This window comes from Heterodontus francisci, chromosome 3 (genome assembly GCF_036365525.1).
Source record: "Heterodontus francisci isolate sHetFra1 chromosome 3, sHetFra1.hap1, whole genome shotgun sequence".
NCBI lineage: Eukaryota > Metazoa > Chordata > Chondrichthyes > Heterodontiformes > Heterodontidae > Heterodontus > Heterodontus francisci.
The window spans coordinates 24450645-24472428 of NC_090373.1; the positions used below are offsets into that span (position 1 = coordinate 24450645).

Below are 21784 nucleotides of genomic sequence, written 5' to 3' on the forward strand. Positions count from 1 at the left end.
CAATTGTTCACAATTCCCAGGGAGTTCTTTACAATTGAGTTTCTAGGGATAGGGCTCTATACACTGTTCTGTACAAAGTCTTAAGAATGTTTGGAAACAGTAATAAATACCGTCCCTAGCTTTCACAAAGCTTGTAATCAAAGGTTAAGGATTATCCAAACAGCCATTGTAATTACCTGCTGCTGCAACACCCATTACCTACCTGTCTGCTGTCATTGTCTCTGCATCCTTGCAACTTTATGAGAGAACCAGCAACCCGGTCTACAACAGTAAGGCACAAATCCATGTGTTTCACCGACTTGCCTTTTGTTAGTGCCCATTCCTGACAAAATAAACCCAGAAAGACAACAAGGTGAGAACTGAACAGATGTTTCAGGGCAGGACTGAGTCATATACCTTCCTCCCAACCCCCTCTCCCCCACAAGGGTGGACTTGCAACCCAAAGGCACTATGAAAAACTATAGCAAATTAGGAAACTGAATTTATTACATCTGATGATTTGTGGGCTGGTACCAGAAAAAAATGACTGTGAAAGGTGTTGGAGTGTTGTGAAAACCCAACTGATTTAACTAATGTCCTTCAGGGAAGGGAAAACTGCCACCCTTACCTGGTCTGGGCATACATGTGACTTCAATCGCCCCACTAAACGCCAACTCTTAATGCCCTCAGGGATGGGCAATAAATGGGGCTCAAGATCAGTTGGAAACACAGCCCTTGTGTAAAGTTAACCCTCTCAAGTGTAGGAACAAGTGATCTATTACATTTCAATGTAAAAATTAAATCATAACCATATAAGAATAATGACAAACACTGCACACCTGGTTACCCCCTGCATTGTGACATTCATAGACACCCACAACACCATCCGCAAAGTGGCCTAGTGTATCGAGGCAATTGGAACCTTGTTGTAAAGCTCCAAAAGCGATATCTTGGTGATCAGGGACCCTACAAGAGGGCAAGACAAACAATTATTATTACAACACATGAACAGGCTGAATTGGAAAAGGTTATACGTACAAAAGCAATACACCAAGGGAAAAAACTTGCATTCACGAAATGATTTTCATGGACATCCAAAGCATTCTTGTAATATAGGAAATGCAGCAGCCAATCTGTGCACAAGGCCCCACATAAATAATCATGCCATAATGAATAGTTCATCAGTTTTTAGTGATGTTGATGGTGTCCTGGCCAATATTTATCCCTCTAAGAAAAACTCCCCTATTCTTAAAATAGTGCTGTGGGATCTTTTCCGTTCACCTGTGGGGGCAGATGGGGCCCTGGTTTGAAGACTCATCCAAAAGACTAAAAGGTGAAAGAACATAGGTTGCAACAAGAACAAACTGCAAAGTTTCTGCTGGGGGTAAAATCTAAGTACACACAAGACCAGTGTGTCTTTATGTGCAGCATCTCCATATTTATGTACGCGCACATGCGTACATGCATACATATACATGCACATGGGCATGCGCACATGTGGTATGTGCGTGCGAACTTTCTGCTCAGGGTGACTAGAGCTTTGATTACACGCACTGCAAGGCAGGAACAAAGACACCACAAGTACACAAAGGGCCCTGGCTAGGTTGCGTGTATAGCATGTGGCTCACCTGCCAAAAAAAATTACTGACTGCCACTGCTTCCCAGACCCACAGATACCATACTTTTGGTTTATACTTCAATTCTTTTCAAAACAGGCACCAAAAAGCCAAGAGAAAAGTATGATGTCTCTGTGAAGACAAGGTACACACAGACATAGAAATGATGATGCTCCAAGAATAAGAACACCAAATTAGTAAGGAGGTTTTTACGGGAATCCTGGAACTACAGTTAAAGAATGAAGAGACCACACAAAAGGTAAGTAATTACCAAAATATTGTGGATGCCGGAAATTTGAAATAAAAACAGAAAATGTCGGGAACATTCAGCAGGTCAGACAGCATCTGGTTTTGCTGTAACCTTTTACATCTCCTCCAGACCCACTTTTTATTTCTTTACTTGTTCTATTACCATCCTTCTTTTGCCTTGCACCATCATCCTTTTTGTCCTGTCCCCCTCCTCTTTCCCTGCCTCTGTACTTGCTTAAAACTTGTTACGTCTCTAACATCGTCCAATTCTGATGAAAGGTCACTGACTTGAAATGTTAACTGCTTCTTTCCACAGATGCTGCCAGACCTGCTGTGTTTTGTCAGAATCTTCTGTTCTTAGATGAGGTAAGTAATCATCATCTGAATTTTGCATGAACTCGCTCTGCTAAAGCTACATGTGAAGAGTAAGGAGTTGAATCATTTTCCATCTGCTTCTCTCACCCAGGTTCCTTCCCTCCTCCTCTTCCACTCACATGCTTTTTGCCAGTTATTTCTCCTTGCACCATTCTCTAGAGAGGCTGGTGTGGTTACCTATTGCCAAGCTTCCATCTCTGCATTGTAACTGTCTGGTAGGAACTACCAAAACCTGGATTTAACTTGAAATTTTCCTGTCTTCCTAACATACTAACTGGCAAACTGTGAAGCTCAATTCCCATCCTACCAGTGCCAGGCATAATGAGTTATCATACTACCTCTTGTTGAGCATCCTGGAGTGTCATTTGTTGGACCTCTTGGCGTTTAAGGGTTAATAATCAAACTTCCTTGCATCTTAGAGCAACTGACTTTCCAAGATAAACAGGATAGATCTGAAGTATCATAGGAGGAAAGCATGACTTGCCTTTTGCTGTGTGTTTGAGCAATACATACAAGAAGAATGGTCTCCTTTTGTGCCATAACGACTCTGACTCAACAAGTACTTGTGCAAGGAAATAAGGGACAGTAATGAAGTCAGCCATGAGTGATTAAGGTGTAAGTTTGAGGGTACAAGTAATAAATAGGTAGAAGGATCTATTAACCATAGTACAGAAAGGATAATGGCTAGTAAAGCCTACCCTTCAAAGGATTTGAGAACATTTAAGTCAAGGATTCTTGCATGAGGGAAGTAGTTTTGAAATAAATAACTACATCTGTTTATGTGAACAGACTGTCTTCAAAGGATTTGGGATTAGATACTTCATGAGATCCTATCTGTGGCATGTACCTTTGATGTAGGCAAAATATGGTGTATAAAGGAGCATGGTTTTCAACAGTTCTTTAGAGGATTCGAAAGATATGGAAAATGAAAGCTGCTCGCTCTCTGTACAATTGTTAGGCTGATCATGGTTCTGTACACTAACATACGTATACTCCACCATTGAGTGTCTAGTACTTACTCGTATGTGTTGTTGTGAACCAGAGAAGGGGGCTGAACATTAGCAACTCTGTGTTATTACAGTCCCCACCACTTAAAATGGGCAGCTGCTTATATCAGCCAAAAAGTGATAACTTTTTCATAAATGCTATTTAAAGTCGCCAGCTGTATATAGCTTAAGTGTTCCATTTATTTCAAGTGGAAACAGCTGTGCTTACTCACTAGTTCACACCAAGTTAAGGTCCACTGAATACAGGAACAAACAAATTCAATTATCTTTTGTGTACTGAAGCTCTTCTAATCCCCTCTAAGCGGTGTGGGTTCACAGTTTGTACTAAGCACTGATTGTAGTCTTGTTTAGTTTATTAGCGATCTAAAACAGTCTGTTGTAGAGTACTGTGATAGCACTACCCCGTAATACCAGCCATTGCATATTGTGGGCAAATCACATTCGTATACATGAAAAAAACAGCATGCAACTCTCAGGACAAGATTAAAAGTTTGACTGCTACTTTGAAAATGTCTGGAAAGCAGATGTTGCATTACTCAAGACACCCAATCAGGAAATCTGTTCCATAAAATGAGCTCCTCACTCTCCTTTAGAGCACTTTAGAAGTGTTGAGAAAAGGAATTTCTGTGAACTTTTCAGGTTAAATACTTGAAACTTATTCAGAGGTCTTTACCATACAGAAATACAATAAACATCAGGCACCAACAGATTTCAGCACTGGTGAACCAATAACTCAGAACTGGATGAGTAACTTACCTTAGCTCTGGATAGACATTTTCCAGATACCACTTAAATGGTTTACAGGCCAGTTTCTTCTTCAGTTCTAATCTGCTCTGAATGCTGAACAAAAAAAGAAAAGAACATTTTTATACAGCTCCTTTCACAACCTCAGGGAGTCCCGAAGTGCTTTACAGCCAATTAAGTACTTTTAAAGTGCAGTCACTGTTGTAATGGAAGAAATGTGGCCACCAAGTTGTGCACAGCAAGGTACCACAAACAGCAATGAGCTAATGACCAGAGAACATGTTTTAGTGATGTTGGTTAGGAGATAAATATTGGTCAGAACACGGAGCTCTCCTCTGTTCTTCAAATAATGCCCGTGGGATCTTTTACGACCATCCGAGGGAGGAAACAGAGCCTCAATTTAACATCTCACCTGAAAGATGGCACCTCCCAAAGTGCAGTGCTCACTCAGCACTGCACTTGATCGTCAGATTCAAAAGGTTTCATTTCATAATAAAGGAAAACGTATTCCCGATAACGCAGTCCGTACTTCAATGACTCAAAACTTGGACCTTTGTTACAGACCATTTGGAAAAAGGAAAATTGAAACCATTTATACAGCCCTGCATATTGTTGGGCAGATGAAGTAACTTTGAACCAATGGTTCTCAAAGCTCTCAACTACTGGGTTTTTCTTTGCCTCATGTCTAGTCCTGTTGTAGACTAATTGATAGAGATTGATTGCTATGATTAGTCAACAACTCCAATATCGTTTTTTTCTTTGTTCGTGGGATGTGGGCGTCAGTGACGAGGCCAGCATTTATTGCCCATCCCTAATTGCCCTCGAGAAGGTGGTGGTAAGTCACTTTGTTGAAACGTTGCAGTCCATCTAGCTTAGGTACACCCAGTGCTGCTAGGAAGGGGGCTTTAGTGATTTTGACTGAGTGACAGTGAAGGAATGGCGATACAGTTCCAATTCATGATGGCGTGTGGCTTGGAGGGGAATTTGCAGATGGTGGTGTTCTCATGAGCCTGCTGCCCTTGTCCTTCTAGGTGGTCGTGGGTTTGGAAGGTGCTGTCAAAGGAGGCTTAGTGAGTTGCTGCAGTGCATCTTGTAAATGGTACACACTGCTGCCACTGTGTGTCAGTGGTGGAGGGAGTGAACATTGGAGGTGGTGGATGGGGTGCCAATCAAGTGGGCTGCTTTGTCTTGGATGGTGTTGAACTTCTTGAGTGTTGTTGGGGCTGCACTCATCCAGGTAAGTGGAGAGTATTCCATCACACTCCTGACTTGTGCCTTGTAGATGCTGGGCAAGCTTTGGGGAGTCAAAAGGTGAGTTACTCGCTGCAGAATTTCCAGCCTCTGACCTTTTCTTGTAGCCACAATATTTATGTGGCTGCTCCAATTAAGATTCTGGGCAATGGTGACACCCAGCATGTTAGCAGTGGGGAATTCAGCGATGGTAATACTCCTGTTGAATGTCAAGAGGAGCTGATTAGATTCTCTTTTGTTGGAGCTGATTATTGCCTGACATTTCTGTGGTGTGAATGTTACCTGCCACTTATCAGTCCAAGCCTGAATGTTGTCCATGTCTTGCTGCATGTGGGCACAGACTGCTTCAGTATCTGAAGAGTTACAAATGGAACTGAACACTGTGCAATTATCAGCGAACATCCCCACTTCTGGTCTTATTATGGAGGGAAGGTCATTGATGCAGCAGCAAAGATGGTTGGGCCTAGAACATTACCCTGAGGAACCCTTGCAGCGATGCCCCGGGGCTAAGATGATTGGCCACCAACAACCACCTTCCTTTGTGTTAGGTATGACTCCAACCAGTGAAGAGTTTTCCTCCCGATTCCCATTGACGTCAATTTTGCTTGAGCTCCTTGATGCCAAACACTGTTGAATGTTGCCCTGATGCCAAGGGCAGTACCGCAACCACCACCACCACAACTTATCTCACCTCTGGAATTCAGCTCTTTTGTCCGTGTTTGCTGTAATAAGATCTGGAGCCAGTGGCACTGGCAGAACCCAAACTGAGCATTGCTGAGCAAGTTATTGATGAGTAAGTGTCGCTTGATAGCACTGTCGTGACATCTTCCATCACTTTATTGATGATTAACAGTAGATTGATGGGGTGGTAATTGGCCAGATTGGATTTGTCCTGCTTTTGGTAGAGAGGACATACCTGAGCAATTTCTCACTTTGTTGAGTAGATTCCAGTGTTGAAGCTGTACTGGAATAGCTTGGCTAGGGGTGCAGGTGAGGCCAATCTGGAGCACAAGTCTTCAGCCTGTCACGCTCATGAGAAGTACAGTGATTGAAAATACAGAACCCAAACAGAAGAGTTATAAAAATTAACTTTTCCTTTAAAAGATAAAGTGGACAATGCTGCCAAAGGTCAAACAACCTGGCCCTGTATATTCAAACTGTCTTACTTTCTGTTAAGGACAGAAGGATACATTCCAAGCTAAGAGATGTCAATTACACCCATCCTGAACCCATCAAGAGACATTCCTGAATTAAATAGGTTCTTCTGAAACAAAGAAGGTGCGAAGTAGCTACATCCTGGGCCACTGTTGGTCACCACATGGATGGGGCACTGCGTCTCCTAACAGAGGCAACATGTGAGAGAATTTTACCTTAAGCAGCTCTCTGGAGAGAGAGAAGAGATCACAGCAACATTCCAAAAGTCTGTCTAGCAGAGAGCGGGAGAGTTACAGCAAAAACGAAAGAAGGAGCCCTACTACCAAGTTTACCCTTCAACTCAGTGCAACAGAAGACGGAAAGTGGCCATTGCCTCCAAACTGAAGTCTCGGTCACCAGAAAAATCTACTAACAACCCAGGCCTGCAAGAGAAACTGTCCTCCGAGAAGATAAACAGGTTTACCGTGAACCCTGAACACCTACCTCACTTCAAACCACTTACCCTTTTCCTCTTTATCTACCTATTCTTTGTGTGTGTGTGTGTGTGTGTGCACGTGGGTGCGGTTGCAACCATTTCAGCAATAAATATTGTTCAATAATAGTTAATCTTCTGTTTTTTAAACCTACAAGAAAACCTGTCACTGTCTGTTTATTTGACAAATAAATCACATGGGGTTAAAATCCTAGTAACAAAAACACTTGCTATGGTCAGTTGGGAGTCGAACAGTGGGAACCAACAACACCCCTTACCACCTGGCCGTAACAAGTAGTACAGTCAGGATATTGTCGAGGCCCACAGCCTTTGTTGTACCCAGTGCACTCAACCTTTTCTTGATATCACATGGAGTGAATCAAACTGGTTGGAAGTCAGACATCTGTGATGCTGGGGTCCTCAGGAGGAGGCAGAGATGGATCTTTCACTTGGCTGAAGATGGTTGCAAACACTTTGGTCTTGTATTTTGCACTGAAGTGCTAGGCTCCCCCATCATTGAGGATAAGGATGTTTGTGCAGCCTCCCCCTCATGTTAATTGTCCACCACCATTCTTGACTGGACGTGGCATGCCTGCAGAGCTTTCATCTTATCTGCTAATAATGGGATTGCATAGCTCTGTCTGCAACATGCTGCTTCTGCTGTTTATCATGCAAGTAGTCTGTGTTGTAGCTTCATCAGGTCAGCACCTCATTTTTAGGTATGACTGGGGCTGCTCCTGCTATTCCCTCCCACACTGCTCATTGAACCAGGGTTGACCATCTGGTTTGATGCTAATGATAGAGTGAGGGATATGCTGGGCCATGAGGTTACAGATTGTGGTTGAATACAATTCTGCTACTGTTTATGGCCCACAGCAGCTCATGGATTTTGAGCTGCTAGATCTGTTCTGAATCTATCCCAAATAGTATGGTGGTAGTCCCACGCAACATGATGGAGGGTATCCTCTTGAGAAGACGGGATTTCATCTCCACAAAAACTGTATAGCAATCACATCTACCATAGACAGGTGCATCTGCAGCACGTAGATTGGTGAGGATGAGGTCAAGTAGGTTTCTCCCTCATATTGGTTCTCTCAGGTGCAGTCTGGCAGCTCAGAGGACTCGGCCAGCTCGGTCAGTAGTGGTGCTACTGAGCCACTTTTGGTGATGGACACCCACCCAGAGTACATTCTGTGCCCTTGCCACCCTCAATGCTTCTTGCAAATGGTATTCAACATGGAGGAGTACTGATTTATCAACTGAGGGAGGGCAGTAGGTGGTAATCAGCAGGAGGCTTCCTTGCCCATGTTTGACCTGATGCCGTGGGTCCAGAGTCAATGTTGAGTCCTCCCAGGACCACTCCCTCCCAAATGTATATTACTGTGCCGCCACCTCTGCTGGATCTGTCCCGCTGGTGGAACAGGACATATCCAGGGATGGTGATGGTGGAGTCTGGGACATTGTCTGTAAGATATGTTCAGTGAGTTATGATTATGTCAGGTTGTTGCTTGACTAGTCTGTGGAACAGTTGTCCCAATTTTAGCACAGGTTTCCAGATGTTAGTGAGGAGGACTTTGCAGGGTCAACTGAGCTGGGTGTGCTTTTGTCGTTTCCAGTGCCTAGGTTGAAGCTGGGTGGTCTGTTTGGTTTTATTCTTATTTGACTTTTTTGTAGCGGTTTGATACAACTGAGTTGCTTGCTAGGCCATTTCAGAGGGCAGTTAAGAGTCAACCACTTTGCTGTGGGTTTGGAGTCACATATATGCCAGAGCGGGTAATCACAGCAGATTTCCTTCCCTAAAGGGTATTAGTGAACCAGATTATAATTGTAACATGCATCTAGCAGGATGGTAGAAGGGGAATTAGATGGATCATGGTTTTTTCTCACCTAGTACTTGAGGTATCCTTATTCACGAGTCTTACTCAGTGTTGGGATTATATCACATTGTTAACTGGGAGATCTGCTTGGTCATTGTCCTTTCTTTGTTCATCATGATCTTGGTTTTTCTTCTTACACTTCTCCTGCTCTGCATATTAATCTTACTATGGCTGAACTAACTGTCCAGCCCAAGGCAGAATGACCTACAATAAGAATACCACATGTTTTTAGATTGCTAACTATGGTGTTTTGAGTCCCTGGAAGTTAGTAGACAAGGTTTTTTCCTTGATAGACTATATCACATTAGTGTTCCCTGAATAGGCACCCATCCACATATTAACACATCTTTAATTAGTGCAACAAGCTCCACCTAATGCTATTTAAACTGGCCAAATTATTTCCCAAAATAAAGCAAAAAGGGTCAGAAGGGGTTATATTATGACGACTGCACAGGTAGACAAGGTGGTTAGGAAGGCATATGGGATACTTGCCTTTATTAGCTGAGGCATAGAATATAAGAGCAGGGAGGTTATGATGGAACTGTATAAAATGCTAGTTAGGCCACAGCTGGAGTACTGTGTACAGTTCTGGGCACCACACTATAGGAAGGATGTGATTGCACTGGAGAGGGTGCAGAGGAGATTCACCAGGATGTTGCCTGGGCTGGAGCATTTCAGCTATGAAGAGAGACTGAAAAGGCTAGGGTTGTTTTCTTTAGAACAGAGAAGGCTGAGGGGAGACATGATTGAGGTATACAAAATTATGATTGATAGGGTAGATAGGAAGAAACTTTTTCCCTTAGCGGAGGGGTCAATAACCAGGGGGCATAGATTTAAGGGAAGGGGCAGGAAGTTTAGAGGGGATTTGAGGAAAAAACATTTCACCCAGTGGGTGGTTGGAATCTGGAACGCACTGCCTGAAGAGGTGGTGGAGGCAGGAACCCTCACAACATTTAAGAAGTATTTAGATGAGCACTTGAAACGCCATAGCATACAAGGCTACGGGCCAACTGCTGGAAGATGGGATTAGAATGGATGGGTGCTTGATTGTCGGCGCGGATGCGGTGGGCCGAAGGGCCTGTTTCTGTGCTGTGTGACTCTATGACTGGTTGCATAGACCAGGTTTGTACGCCCTCGAATATAGAAGATAAAATGGTGCTCTGGTCAAGATGTTTAAGATGATTAAAGGAGTTTACAGGGTAGATAGAGAGAAATGATTTCCTCTGGTGGGAGTGTCCAGAACAGGGGGGGCATAACCTCAAAATTAGAGCTAGGATGTTCAGGGGTGATGTCAGGACGCGCTTCTTCACACAAAGGGTAGTGACAATCTGGAATTCCCCCCCCCCCCACCCACCCCCCACTACCATCTCCCAAAAAAATGTTGACGTTGATGGTCACTTGAAAATTTCATGGATGTATGTTGGGTAAGTGTATTAAGGGATATGGAATCAAGGCGGGTAGGTGGAGTTAAGGTACAGATTAGCCTTTCTCTAATTGTAAGGCAGACCACGCTCAAGTGGCTGAACAAACTCACTATTCCTATCTTCTTAAATTCAAAATCCTGGGATCCTTGCCTTTTACCAGGTTACTGAATTGCAGCAGTTTGGGCTCAGTATTACCAGCTCGAGATCTTCACACACACACCGCAAATGAAACGCTTACATTTACCTCTCACTTAAAGTGCTGTACAAATCAAAGGGGAAAAATATAGATGTAAAGACCTGTGGGTTAAGGATTCAAGTGCAGCGAACTCCTAACCAAGTTACATGAACACAGCTCATACTGCATCTTTATTTGCAACAATAAACAAAAGATTAAATATTAACATTAACAAAACATTAAACCTAAAATAACACGAGATGAACGTTAAACTTTACTTACTTGCCAAAAGGCACATTGCGAGCTGAAGGCACTGCTGCGTAATAGAAATTTTTGAATTCATCCATCCAGACCTCAGCTGCCCTGCGTGTATTTCTTTAAAAAGAGAAAAGGAATCACATTTCTTTCCAGTATCCAATAGGTAATTAACTTCACATAGTCTGATTTCCATACTGGGACTGCTCTCAGAATCTGAATATTTCACTAAAGACATGCAGATTATATTGCTGAAACCATTATGCACAGTCATAATTCCTGAACAGTGTTAAGTGAGGACTGTACTCATGTTAGCAAAGTAACCAGACAGAGGTAAAACTGTTGGTGCGTGCATCGAACATAGAAACAGAAGTGGGCCATTCAGCTGCTCAAGCTTGCTCCATCATTCACTGCTGATCTGCACCTTAACTCCACTTTCCTGCCTTTTCCCCAGAACCCTTGATGCCATTACCTAACAAAAATCTACCAATCTCAATCTTGAAAGATAGAAGATTGTAGCACAATAGAGGAATTCATCTGAAGCTGCAAGTTTTAATCTGATATCATCATAGAATCACAGAATTGTTACAGAGCAGAAGGAGGCCATTCAACCCATTGTGTCTGCACTGGTTCTCCAAATGAGCAATTCACTCAATGCCATTCCCCCGCCTTCTCCCCGTAACCCTGCGCATTCTTCCTTTTCATATAACTGTCTAATTCCCTTTTGAATGCTTCAATTGAACCTGCCTCCGCCACACTCTCAGGCAGTGCATTCCAGACCTTAACCACTCACAGTGTGAAAAAGTTTTTCCTCATGTCACTTTTGCTTCTTTTACCAATTATTTTAAATCTGTGCCTTCTTGTTCTCGATCCTTTCACAAGTGGGAACAGATTCTCCCTATCAACTCTGGCCATTCCACTCATGATTTTGAACACCTCCATCAAATTTCCTCTCAGCCTTCTTTTTTCCAAGGAAAACAGTCCTAACTTTAGTTTAGTTTAGTTTAGAGATACAGCACTGAAACAGGCCCTTCGGCCCAGCGAGTCTGTGCCGACCATCAACCACCCATTTATACTAATCCTACACTAATCCCATATTTCTACCACATCCCCACCTGTCCCTATATTCCCCTACCACCTACCTATACTAGTGGCAATTTATAATGGCCAATTTACCTACCGACCTGCAAGTCTTTTGGCTTGTGGGAGGAAACCGGAGCACCCGGAGGAAACCCACGCAGACACAGGGAGAACTTGCAAACTCCACACAGGCAGTACCCAGAATTGAACCCGGGTCGCTGGAGCTGTGAGGCTGCGGTGCTAACCACTGCGCCACTGTGCCGCCCCACTTCTCAAAACTATCTTCATAACTGAAGTTCTTCATTCCTGAAACTATCCTCGCGAATCTTTTCTGTACTCTCTCCAATGCCTTGACATCCTTCCTAAAGTGTGGCGCCCAGAACTAGATGCAATACTCCAGCTGAGGCCAAACTAGAGTCTTGCATAAGTTCAACATAACCTCTTTGCTCTTGTACTCTATTCCCCCATTAATTAAGCCCAGGATACTGTATACTTTATTAACCGCTCTCTCAACCTGTCCTGCCACCTTTAATGACTTATGCACATATACACCTAGGAAGTCCATGCACACCACATCAATTGCATTGCCCTCATCAACCCTCTCTGTTACCTCTTGAAAAAACTCCAGCAAGTTAGTTAAATATGATTTTCCCTTAAGAAATCCACGTCGTGTGAACAGTTACGCCTCTGCTGGAGTATTGTGTCCAATTCTGGACACCACACTTTAGAAAGGATGTCGAAGCTGTAGGAAATTAAGGATGCCGTATAGAATCTCCTGGTTTATTAGGATAGCATACAGAAGCAGGCCACACTATTAAATAATGACAAAGTAGAGGAATTTTGGGAACTAATGTCAAGGTGTAAAAACACTTGCAGCAGCTAAAAGCTAAAGTCCTTGCAGAAACTTCAAATTGCTTGTGTAAGTTAAAAGAGCACAAGTGCTGGAGACTCCCAGATAATAAACCACAGATGTAGCAGCTCGAAATAAGGGGAAGCAAAATGAGAAAACCTTATGAGATCATATTCAGGCTAGTGTATTCACATGAACTACACATAAATGGTCAAGAAAAACATGCACAGGGCATGATCACCAAAGGGATGAGCATGATTGGGCATTGGGAGGGGTTAATTGGATAAGAGCCAGGATAAAAGAGACCCTCCTGGTCAGGTCTGCAGTGAAGCGAACCAGAAACAACACGACAGAGAAAAAAGTTCAAAGATCAAAAGCTGCAAGAGAAGACATGCACTCCCTGTCCAAGACTAATACATTAGGTATATAGCCCGTATTAGATTGTAAACCACTGGCCAAGTTTATTGCTTTAGTTTGTAGAAAATTTAATAAACTAGTTCTGACTTTGTTTCAATGAAGTAGATTTACAACTGAACTTTTGTTATGCCTATTCCTGCGCCAGTAAGGGGAAATGAACCTTACACTAATTATAAGGCCTTAGGAGAGGATTCAGAGGAAATTAACCAGAATGGGATGAGGGACTTCAGTTACGTGGAGACAAATGTAGGTCCCTTACAGTCAGAAACAGGGGAATTTATTATGGGGAACAAAGAGATGGCTGACCAACTAAATGCATACTTTGGTTCTGTCTTCACAAAGGAGGGCACAAATATCATACTAGAAATGTTAGGGAACACAGGGCTTAGTGAGAGAGGGGAACTGAAGGAAATCAGTAGAGAAATGGTGTTGGGGAAATTGATGGGATTGAAGGCCGATAAATCCCCAGGGCCTGATAATCTGCATCCCAGAGTACTTAAGGAAGTGGCCCTAGAAATAGTGGATGCATTGGTGGTCATCTTCCAAGACTCTATAGACTCTGGAACAGTTCCGACAGATTGGAGAGTAGTTAATGTAACCCCACTATTTAAAAAGGGAGGTAGAGAGAAAGCAGGGAATTATAGACCAGTCAGCCTGACGTCGATAGAGGGGAAAATTATAGAGTCCATTATCAAAGATTTTATAGCAGAGCACTTGGAGAACAGTGGCAGAATCGGGCAGAGTCAGCATGGATTTACGAAAGGGAAATCATGCTTGACAAATCTACCAGAATTCTTCGAGGATGTAACTAGTAGAGTTGATGAGAGGGAGCCAGTGGATGTGGTTTATTTGGACTTTCAGAAGGCTTTCGACAAAGTTCCACGTAAGAGATTAGCATGTAAAATTAAAGCGCATGGGATTGGGGGTAGTGTATTGCGATGGATAGGAAATTGGTTGGCAGACACAAGAGTAGGGATAAATGGGTCTTTTTCCAAATGGCAGGCAGTGACTAGTGGGGTACCGCAGGGATCGGTGCTAGGACCCCAGCTATTCATAATATATATTAACGATTTAGATGAGGGAACTAAATGTAATATCTCCAAATTTGCCAATGACACAAAACTGGGTGGGAGGGTGAGTTGTGAAGAGGATGCAGAGGGGCTTCAGGGTGATTTGGACAAGTTGAGTGAGTCGGCAAATGCATGGCAGATGCATTATAATGTGGATAAATGTGAGGTTATCCACTTTGGTAGCAAAAACAGGAAGGCAGATTATTATCTGAACGGCTATAAACTGAGAGAGGGGAATATGCAGCGGGACCTGGGTGTTCTCTTACACCAGTCGCTGAAGGTAAGCATGCAGGTCCAACAAGCAGTAAAAAAGGCAAATGGTATGTTGGCCTTCATAGAGAGAGGATTCGAGTACAGGAGCAGGGATGTCTTGCTGCAATTATACAGGGCCTTGGTGAGGCCACACCTGGAATATTGTGTGCAGTTTTGGTCTCCTTATCAGAGGAAGGATGTTCTTGCTATAGAGGGAGTGCAGCGAAGGTTTACCAGACTGATTCCTGGGATGGAGGGATTGACATATGAGGAGAGATTGAGTCGATTAGGATTATATTTGCTGGAGTTCAGAAGAGGGGGGATCTCATTGAAACCTATAAAATTCTAACAGGACTTGACAGTGTAGATGCAGGAAGGATGTTCCTGATGGTGGGGGAGTCCAGACCAGAGGTCATAGTCTAAGGATACGGGGTAAACCTTTCAGGACTGAGATAAGGAGAAATTACTTGACCCAGAGAGTGGTGAGCCTGTGGAATTCGCTACCACAGAAAGCAGTTGAAAGCAGCCAAAACATTGTATGTTTTCAAGAAGGAGTTAGATATAGCTCTTGGATTTAAAGGGATCAAAGGGTACGGCGCGAAAGCAGGAACAGGCTACTGAGTTGGACGATCAGCCATGATCATAATGAATGGTGAGCAGGCTCGAAGGGCCGAATGGCCTACTCCTGCTCCTATTTTCTATGTTTCTATGTTTTGAAGGTGGGATTGTTCTCCTTATAGCAGAGATTATAGGAGATTTTAATTTAAGAGGTTTGCAAAATTATAAGGGGTTTTGATAATAGATAGAGAGAATTGTTTGCACTGGCAGGACACAGAGTTTTAGATAATTGGCAAAAAAGCCAGAGGGGAGGTATGGAAAAATTTCTTTGCACAGATTTATTATGATCTGGAATGCCTGGCCTGACAGGATGGCGGAAACAGACTCAATACTAACTTTCAAAAGGGGATTGGATATGTACCTGAAAAGGAAAAAGCTACACAACTATAGGGGGAAAAAAAGCAGGGGAGTGCAACGTAATTGGATAGCTCTTTTAAACTGTTGGCACAGGCACCTTAGGCTGAATTGCCTTCTTCTGTGCTGTAAGATTCTATGACAGGTGTAAAACCAATGCGTTTACGAGCCCATATGAAACCCCTGTAACAAGTGTTATTTTAAAATTGGCCAAAATTTTCATCATCAGCAGAATTCCACAGAAACGTGTCGAACTAATGCATGGTGTATTGGCAATTAGGCTCCTCTCATACCCACGAGTGGGCAGGTCACATCCTTGATGAGTTGAATGGTCTTTTTATATTGTGACTTCTCTTATGTTTTCAAGGTTGGGAATTGGGGTAAATAAATTTGATCAATGGTAGAACCCATCTTAGTGAGGACATAAAATATCACTGCTTAGATAATGGTGAAATTGTCAATGGTCAATTACTGTTAGGTGTACCACATATGTAAAGACTACGTCACCTCTACAAGGTCGACGAGATATTTCTTCTTTCTTCCGGTGCATCCCTGATCAACCACAGCCAGCATACCAACATTAAAACCTTCACTTATTTAGCGACTTTAACATAGTAGAACATCCCAAGGCGCTTCACAGGAGTGATTATCAATCAAAACTTGACACGGAGTCACAGAAAGATATTCGGACTGGAGATGGGTTTTATCCAGCGTCTTAAAGGACAAGAGAGAGGGAGAGGGGTGGAGAGGTTTAGGGAGGGAATTCCAAAGTACAGGGCCTTGGCAGCTGAAGGCACAGCCGCCAAATGGTAATGTGGTGAAAATTCTGCAAGAAACCAGAATAGGAGGAGCACAGAGATCTGTGAGGATTGTAGGACTGGAGGAAATTAGAGAGAGAGGGAGGGGGCAAGGCCATGGAAAGATTTGAAAACAAGACTGTAAATTTTAAATATCAGAACTATTTACCGTGCAAAAACAGTACCGCTACCTCCTGGAAATGTATAGGGATGCTGCTTGCGGAATACGTGGCCCACCCGACTACAGGGAATGATTTCAAGGATGCCTCCACACTGCCACACCCGAAAGGAGATCTCTGAAAGAGATGTTCATATAGTACACATAACTAAAATGAGCGTTCAAATTTTCCTTGCTTACCAACATCCACAGCCACCCCAATCTTTGTCCTTTAATTCTGCACTAGCTGGGGGAACAATGGCAAAGTCACAGACCTTCATAACAACATAGAAAACTTGGTTCAATAGGTCATGGTTGACTCAATGTTCAAGATTCTGCATACGAGGCAAAGATGTCCAGGAGAAAACAGAGACAAATTCTTGTGATCCTTGCATACACATTGTGATTTAGTCAAGTGATATCAAGAAACGACTCAAGGCACTGGATACTGCAAAGGCTATGGGTCCTGACAATATTCCGGCAATAGTACTGAAGACCTGTGCTCCAGAACTTGCTGCACCCCTAGCCAAGCTGTTCCAGTACAGCTACAACACTGGCATCTACCCGGCAATGTGGAAAATTGCCCGGGTATGTCCTGTACACAAAAAGCAGGACAAGTCCAACCCGGCCAATTACCGCCCCATCAGTCTACACTCAAACATCAGTAAAGCGATGGAAGGTGTCATCAACAATGCCATCAAGCAGCACTTGCTTAGCAATAACCTGCTCAGTGATACCCAGTTTGGGTTCCGACAGGGCCACTCAGCACCTGACCTCATTACAGCCTTGGTTCAAACATGGACAAAAGAGCTGAACTCAAGAGGTCAGGTGAGAGTGACTTGACATCAAGGCAGCATTTGACCGAGTATGACATCAAGGAGCTCTAGCAAAACTGGAGTCAATGGGAATCAGGGGGAAAATTCTCTGCTGGTTAGAGTCATACCTAGCGCAAAGGAAGATGGTTGTGGTTGTTGTAGGTCAATCATCTGAGCTCCAGGACATCACTGCAGGAGTTCCTCAGGGTCGTGTCCTAGGCCCAACCATCTTCAGCTGCTTCATCAATGACCTTCCTTCAATCATAAGGTCAGAAGTGGGGATGTTCGCTGATGATTGCACAATGTTCAGCACCATTCGCGACTCCTCAAATACTGAAGCAGTCCGTGTAGAAATGCAGCAAGACCTGGACAATATCCAGGCTTGGGCTGATAAGTGGCAAGTAACATTCGTGCCACACAAGTGCCAGGCAATGACCATCTCCAACAAGAGAGAATCGAACCATCTCCCCTTGACATTCAATGGCAATACCATCGCTGAATCCCCCACTATCAACATCCTAGGGGCTACCACTGACCAGAAACTGAACTGGAGTAGCCATATAAATACCGTGGCTACAAAAGCAGGTCAGAGGCTAGGAATCCTGCAGCGAGTAACTCACCCCCTGACTCCCCAAAGCCTGTCCACCATCTACAAGGCACAAGTCAGGAGTGTGATGGAATACTCTCCACTTGCCTGGATGGGTGTAGCTCCAACAACACTCAAGAAGCTCAACACCATCCAGGACAAAGCAGCCCACTTGATTGGCACACCATCCACAAACATTCACTCCCTCCACCACCGACGCACGACTTACAGTGGCAGCAGTGTGTACCATCTATAAGATGCACTGCAGCAACGCACCAAGACTCCTTTGACACCACCTTCCAAACCCGCGACCTCTACCACCTAGAAGGACAAGAGCAGCAGATGCATGGGAACACCACCACCTGCAAGTTCCCATCCAAGTCACACACCATCCTGACTTGGAAGTATATCACCGTTCCTTCACGGCCGCTGGGTCATAATCTTGGAACTCCCTTCCTAACAGCACTGTGGGTGTAACTACCCCACATGGACTGCAGCGGTTCAAGAAGGCATCACACCACCACTTTCTCGAGGGCAATTAGGGATGAGCAATAAATGCTGGTATAACTAGTGATGCCCACATCCCATGAATTAATAAAAAAAAAAGTGACAACAATTTGTGTAGAGCCGTTTTGATTTTAATTTTGTGGAGGACTGAGCCCATTATAGAATCACAGAATGGTTACAGCACAGGAGACCATTCAGCCCAACGTGAGTGTGCTGGCTCTCTGCAACAGCAACTCAGCTAGTCCCACTTCCCGCCTATACCCCGAAGCCCTGCAAATTTTCTCTCTTCAGTTAATTATACAATTCCCTTTTGAGAGCTACGATTGCATCTGCCTTCACCACATTCTCAGGTTGTGCATTCCATATCCTAACCATCCGAAAAAAACATTTTCCTCAGGGCACCTTTGCTTCTTTTGCCATTCATCTTAAATCGCTGTCCTCTGGCTCTTGACCATTGCACCAATGGGAACTTTCTCCCTATCTACTCTGTCCAGACCTCTCATGATTTTGAACACCTCTACAGGTCCAGAACCTTGCCTGAGGGCAGAGACCCACATAATGTCCACTGGTATTCTAGCCCTTGGACTCTATGTAGTCCACATCAACAACAACTTGTATTTATATAGCACCTTTAACATAGTAAAATGTCCCAAGGCGCTTTATAAAAGCATCAAACAAAATTGGACACTGAGCCACATAAGGGGATAATAGATCAGGTAGGTTTTAAGGAGGCTCTGAGAAAGGGAGAGAAGAGGAGAGATGGAGAGGGAATTCCAGAGCTTAGGGTGCAGGTGCTGTAGGCCTGGCAGCCAATGCTGGAGCGATGAAAATCGGGGATGCGCATGAGGTCAGAATTGGAGGAGCGCAGAGATCTCAGAAGGTTGTGGGGCTGGGTGAGGTTACAGAGACAATGAGGGGTGAGGCCATGGTGGGATTTTAAAACAAGGTTGCAGGACTGGGAGCCAAAGAAGACAAGGGAGCTGGTGATAGGTGAACGTGACTTGGTGCAAATTAGGATACGGGCAACATGAGTTTTGAATGAGTTCAAGTTTATGGAGGTGAAAAATGGGAACAATGGGATTTCGCGATTAAAGAGCCCTACAATATTCCATCACAAGATGGACATCAATGCTACAGAATACTAGTGACACTGACAAGTAGAGTAAAACATTTCTCTCTGCCACCTTTGTCTCAGCATTGATCAGATCCAATTACTGAACCAAATATATGATCTGCAACTGGGAAGAATCTGCAGGGAGTGAGACTTTAATCTTTGTCTACAAAGCCACTGACGTACTGCTGGAGCAAATATACTATTCATCTGTCCAATTCTGCGCGTATTTGCTTACAGTGGCACGGATGGGAAGTCATTCATTCTGGAGGGGGCAGTGCAATGGCATTTGATGACAAAATAAAACAGAAGAAGGACAGAAGACGGCAAGCATGCTTCCTGATAAAACTGCTGCACAAACTGAAGTACTTTCTTACAAAATGCAATGGGAAATTGATTATGCCTAACCACACGGTATGATCACAAGCAGGTCTGCTCCCCAACAAACATCAACCACCTTAAGGCACTGTGGTACCATAATACATACTTCCAAATCTCTTCTGCAATGATGCTCTGTCTCTTTGGAGAGTTTCACAGTAGTTGAGACCCCAAACTCCATTTGGCGCAGAAAGGCATGAACAGTTGGCTCATCTCATAAAAATGAAGTTTCGCACAGCGGGATTCTTTTGTTAATTCTAAGAGCGCATCACAATAAGAAATATATCCCTAGCAGTATGCCTGCCTATACATCGGCCATCAGAATGGTAAGGAAACTCCCCATTAAATCTAGCTTGATGTTAGCCAGCAGTATATGTTCAGTGCTGGTGATGGTCAGTTATTTATTTATTTATTTTTTTTATTTAGAGATACAGCACTGAAACAGGCCCTTCGGCCCACCGAGTCTGTGCCGACCATCAACCACCCATTTTATACTAATCCTACACTAAATTCCATATTCCTACCAGTTGGAGTCAGGTTTCCACAACCACTATCAGGCCGCAAGATTTTCAGGGGTTTGCCCACAGCTGCATCAAGTGGTCAAGCAGAGAAACATTTTAATGCACTGTGTTTGTGTAGAAAATGACAATCCCAGATCGAAAACCAGATGTTATAGTACTTTTGGCAGCAAAAATACCCTCTTACATTAAAGCTCAGGGCTCATGTGCTGTGAAATTAAGTTATCCGAAATATAATTTGGCAAAATACCACAGAAAACGAAATTAGTCTGCTGTAATTTTTAAGCATTCACAGAATTTACTAAAGCACTGATCTACCACACATCATGTTTCACAATTTCGCTCTGATCCTTTAATGCATTGAATACTGTAGTCACTTACCTAAGTTTTCTCCACCCCAGACATCCATCATCATGTCATATTTACCAAGCTCTTCAAAGTAACCTTTATCCATCACAAAGAGACCCCCAGCTATCATGGGCGTTCTAAGAAGAACATAATGCATTATACATTTACATGCAACACAATACATTAGACACTTCCAAAAGAGAATTGGTTATATACCTGAAAATAAATTAAAAAAATTGTAGGTCTACGGGGAAAGAGCAAGGGTGTGAGACTAGTTAGACAGCTCTTTCAAAGAGCGGGCATATGCACAAGGTGCTGAATGGTCTCTTTCTATGTTCTGTGATTCTATCAATTCGTTATGCCCCTCATTCCTTAGACAATATTTTTTTTTTAAAGTGAATAATACAAAGGTTTTAACCACTGGCCACTAACAAAGTGCAAGAAGCTGCAATCTACATAAAAGAATAGCACCAACAACAGAGCAAAAAAACTATCATTGAAAGTGTGCACATCTGTCATTGTTAAGAGTCCCATCTATTTCTCCCCAGCCATTAGTACAAAGATAAAGATAATCCATTGCACATATTGCCCACCAGCACATCTCTAACATTGGGATGTACCGGCTTAACAGTAAACAGACTAAAGTATCAATGTTGCACTCAGCCCACTGCACTCTCCACTGGATTGCTTACTGAACACTCCTTTGGACCAAGAGACAGAGACGTTAGTTGATGTGTTTCTCTGCACAGTGGCGCAGTGGTTAGCACCGCAGCCTAACAGCTCCAGGGACCCGGGTTCGATTCTGGGTACTGCCTGTGCGGAGTTTGCAAGTTCTCCCTGTGTCTGCGTGGGTTTTCTCCGGGTGCTCCGGTTTCCTCCCACATCCAAAAGACTTGCAGGTGATAGGTAAATTGGCCATTATAAATTGCCCCTAGTGTAGGGAGGTGATGGGGAATATGGGATTACTGTAGGGTTAGTTGTATGGGTGGTTGTTGGTCGGCACAGACTCGGTGGGCCGAAGGGCCTGTTTCAGTGCTGTATCTCTAAAAAAAAAAAATCTCGATTCATTGCCACCTAATGAAATAACCAATGCACCAGGTCATAAACTAGGGCAAACACACAAATACAAATTTCTATTGGTATTGTTACTGCCAAATGCTTAGTGTGCGTGTGTCTAATCCCGCTCACTGCTGTAATAGAGCAGGTAACACAAAATGTGTTCAGTTTTTGTATAATAATATCACCTCAGTGATTTCTACCCTACAAGTTTCAAAGCTATACGCTATCCAAAGAGCTGCCAGGAGAACTCAACAGAGGGTTGATGAGAGGTATTTTGGTCTCTAAAGT

The 21784-nt window shown here is 43.5% G+C and overlaps 1 protein-coding gene across 3 annotated transcripts in view; it reads right to left on the reverse strand.

Annotated features, from left to right (window-relative positions):
* Nucleotides 1-21784, reverse strand: part of galnt2 (UDP-N-acetyl-alpha-D-galactosamine:polypeptide N-acetylgalactosaminyltransferase 2) — a 106622-nt gene that overhangs the window by 3179 nt on the left and 81659 nt on the right. For all 3 annotated transcript variants that reach the window (XR_010970819.1, XM_068020198.1, XM_068020199.1), the window contains exons 10-15: nucleotides 20471-20574; nucleotides 16187-16313; nucleotides 10607-10699; nucleotides 3983-4066; nucleotides 819-945; nucleotides 203-322 (exon numbers count right to left, since the gene is read on the reverse strand). Coding sequence is in view for 2 of the 3 variants with exons in the window: in XM_068020198.1 (XP_067876299.1) it covers nucleotides 203-322; nucleotides 819-945; nucleotides 3983-4066; nucleotides 10607-10699; nucleotides 16187-16313; nucleotides 20471-20574 (655 nt within the window). In the remaining variant the exon portion in view is untranslated. The remainder of the gene's footprint in view (nucleotides 1-202; nucleotides 323-818; nucleotides 946-3982; nucleotides 4067-10606; nucleotides 10700-16186; nucleotides 16314-20470; nucleotides 20575-21784) is intronic.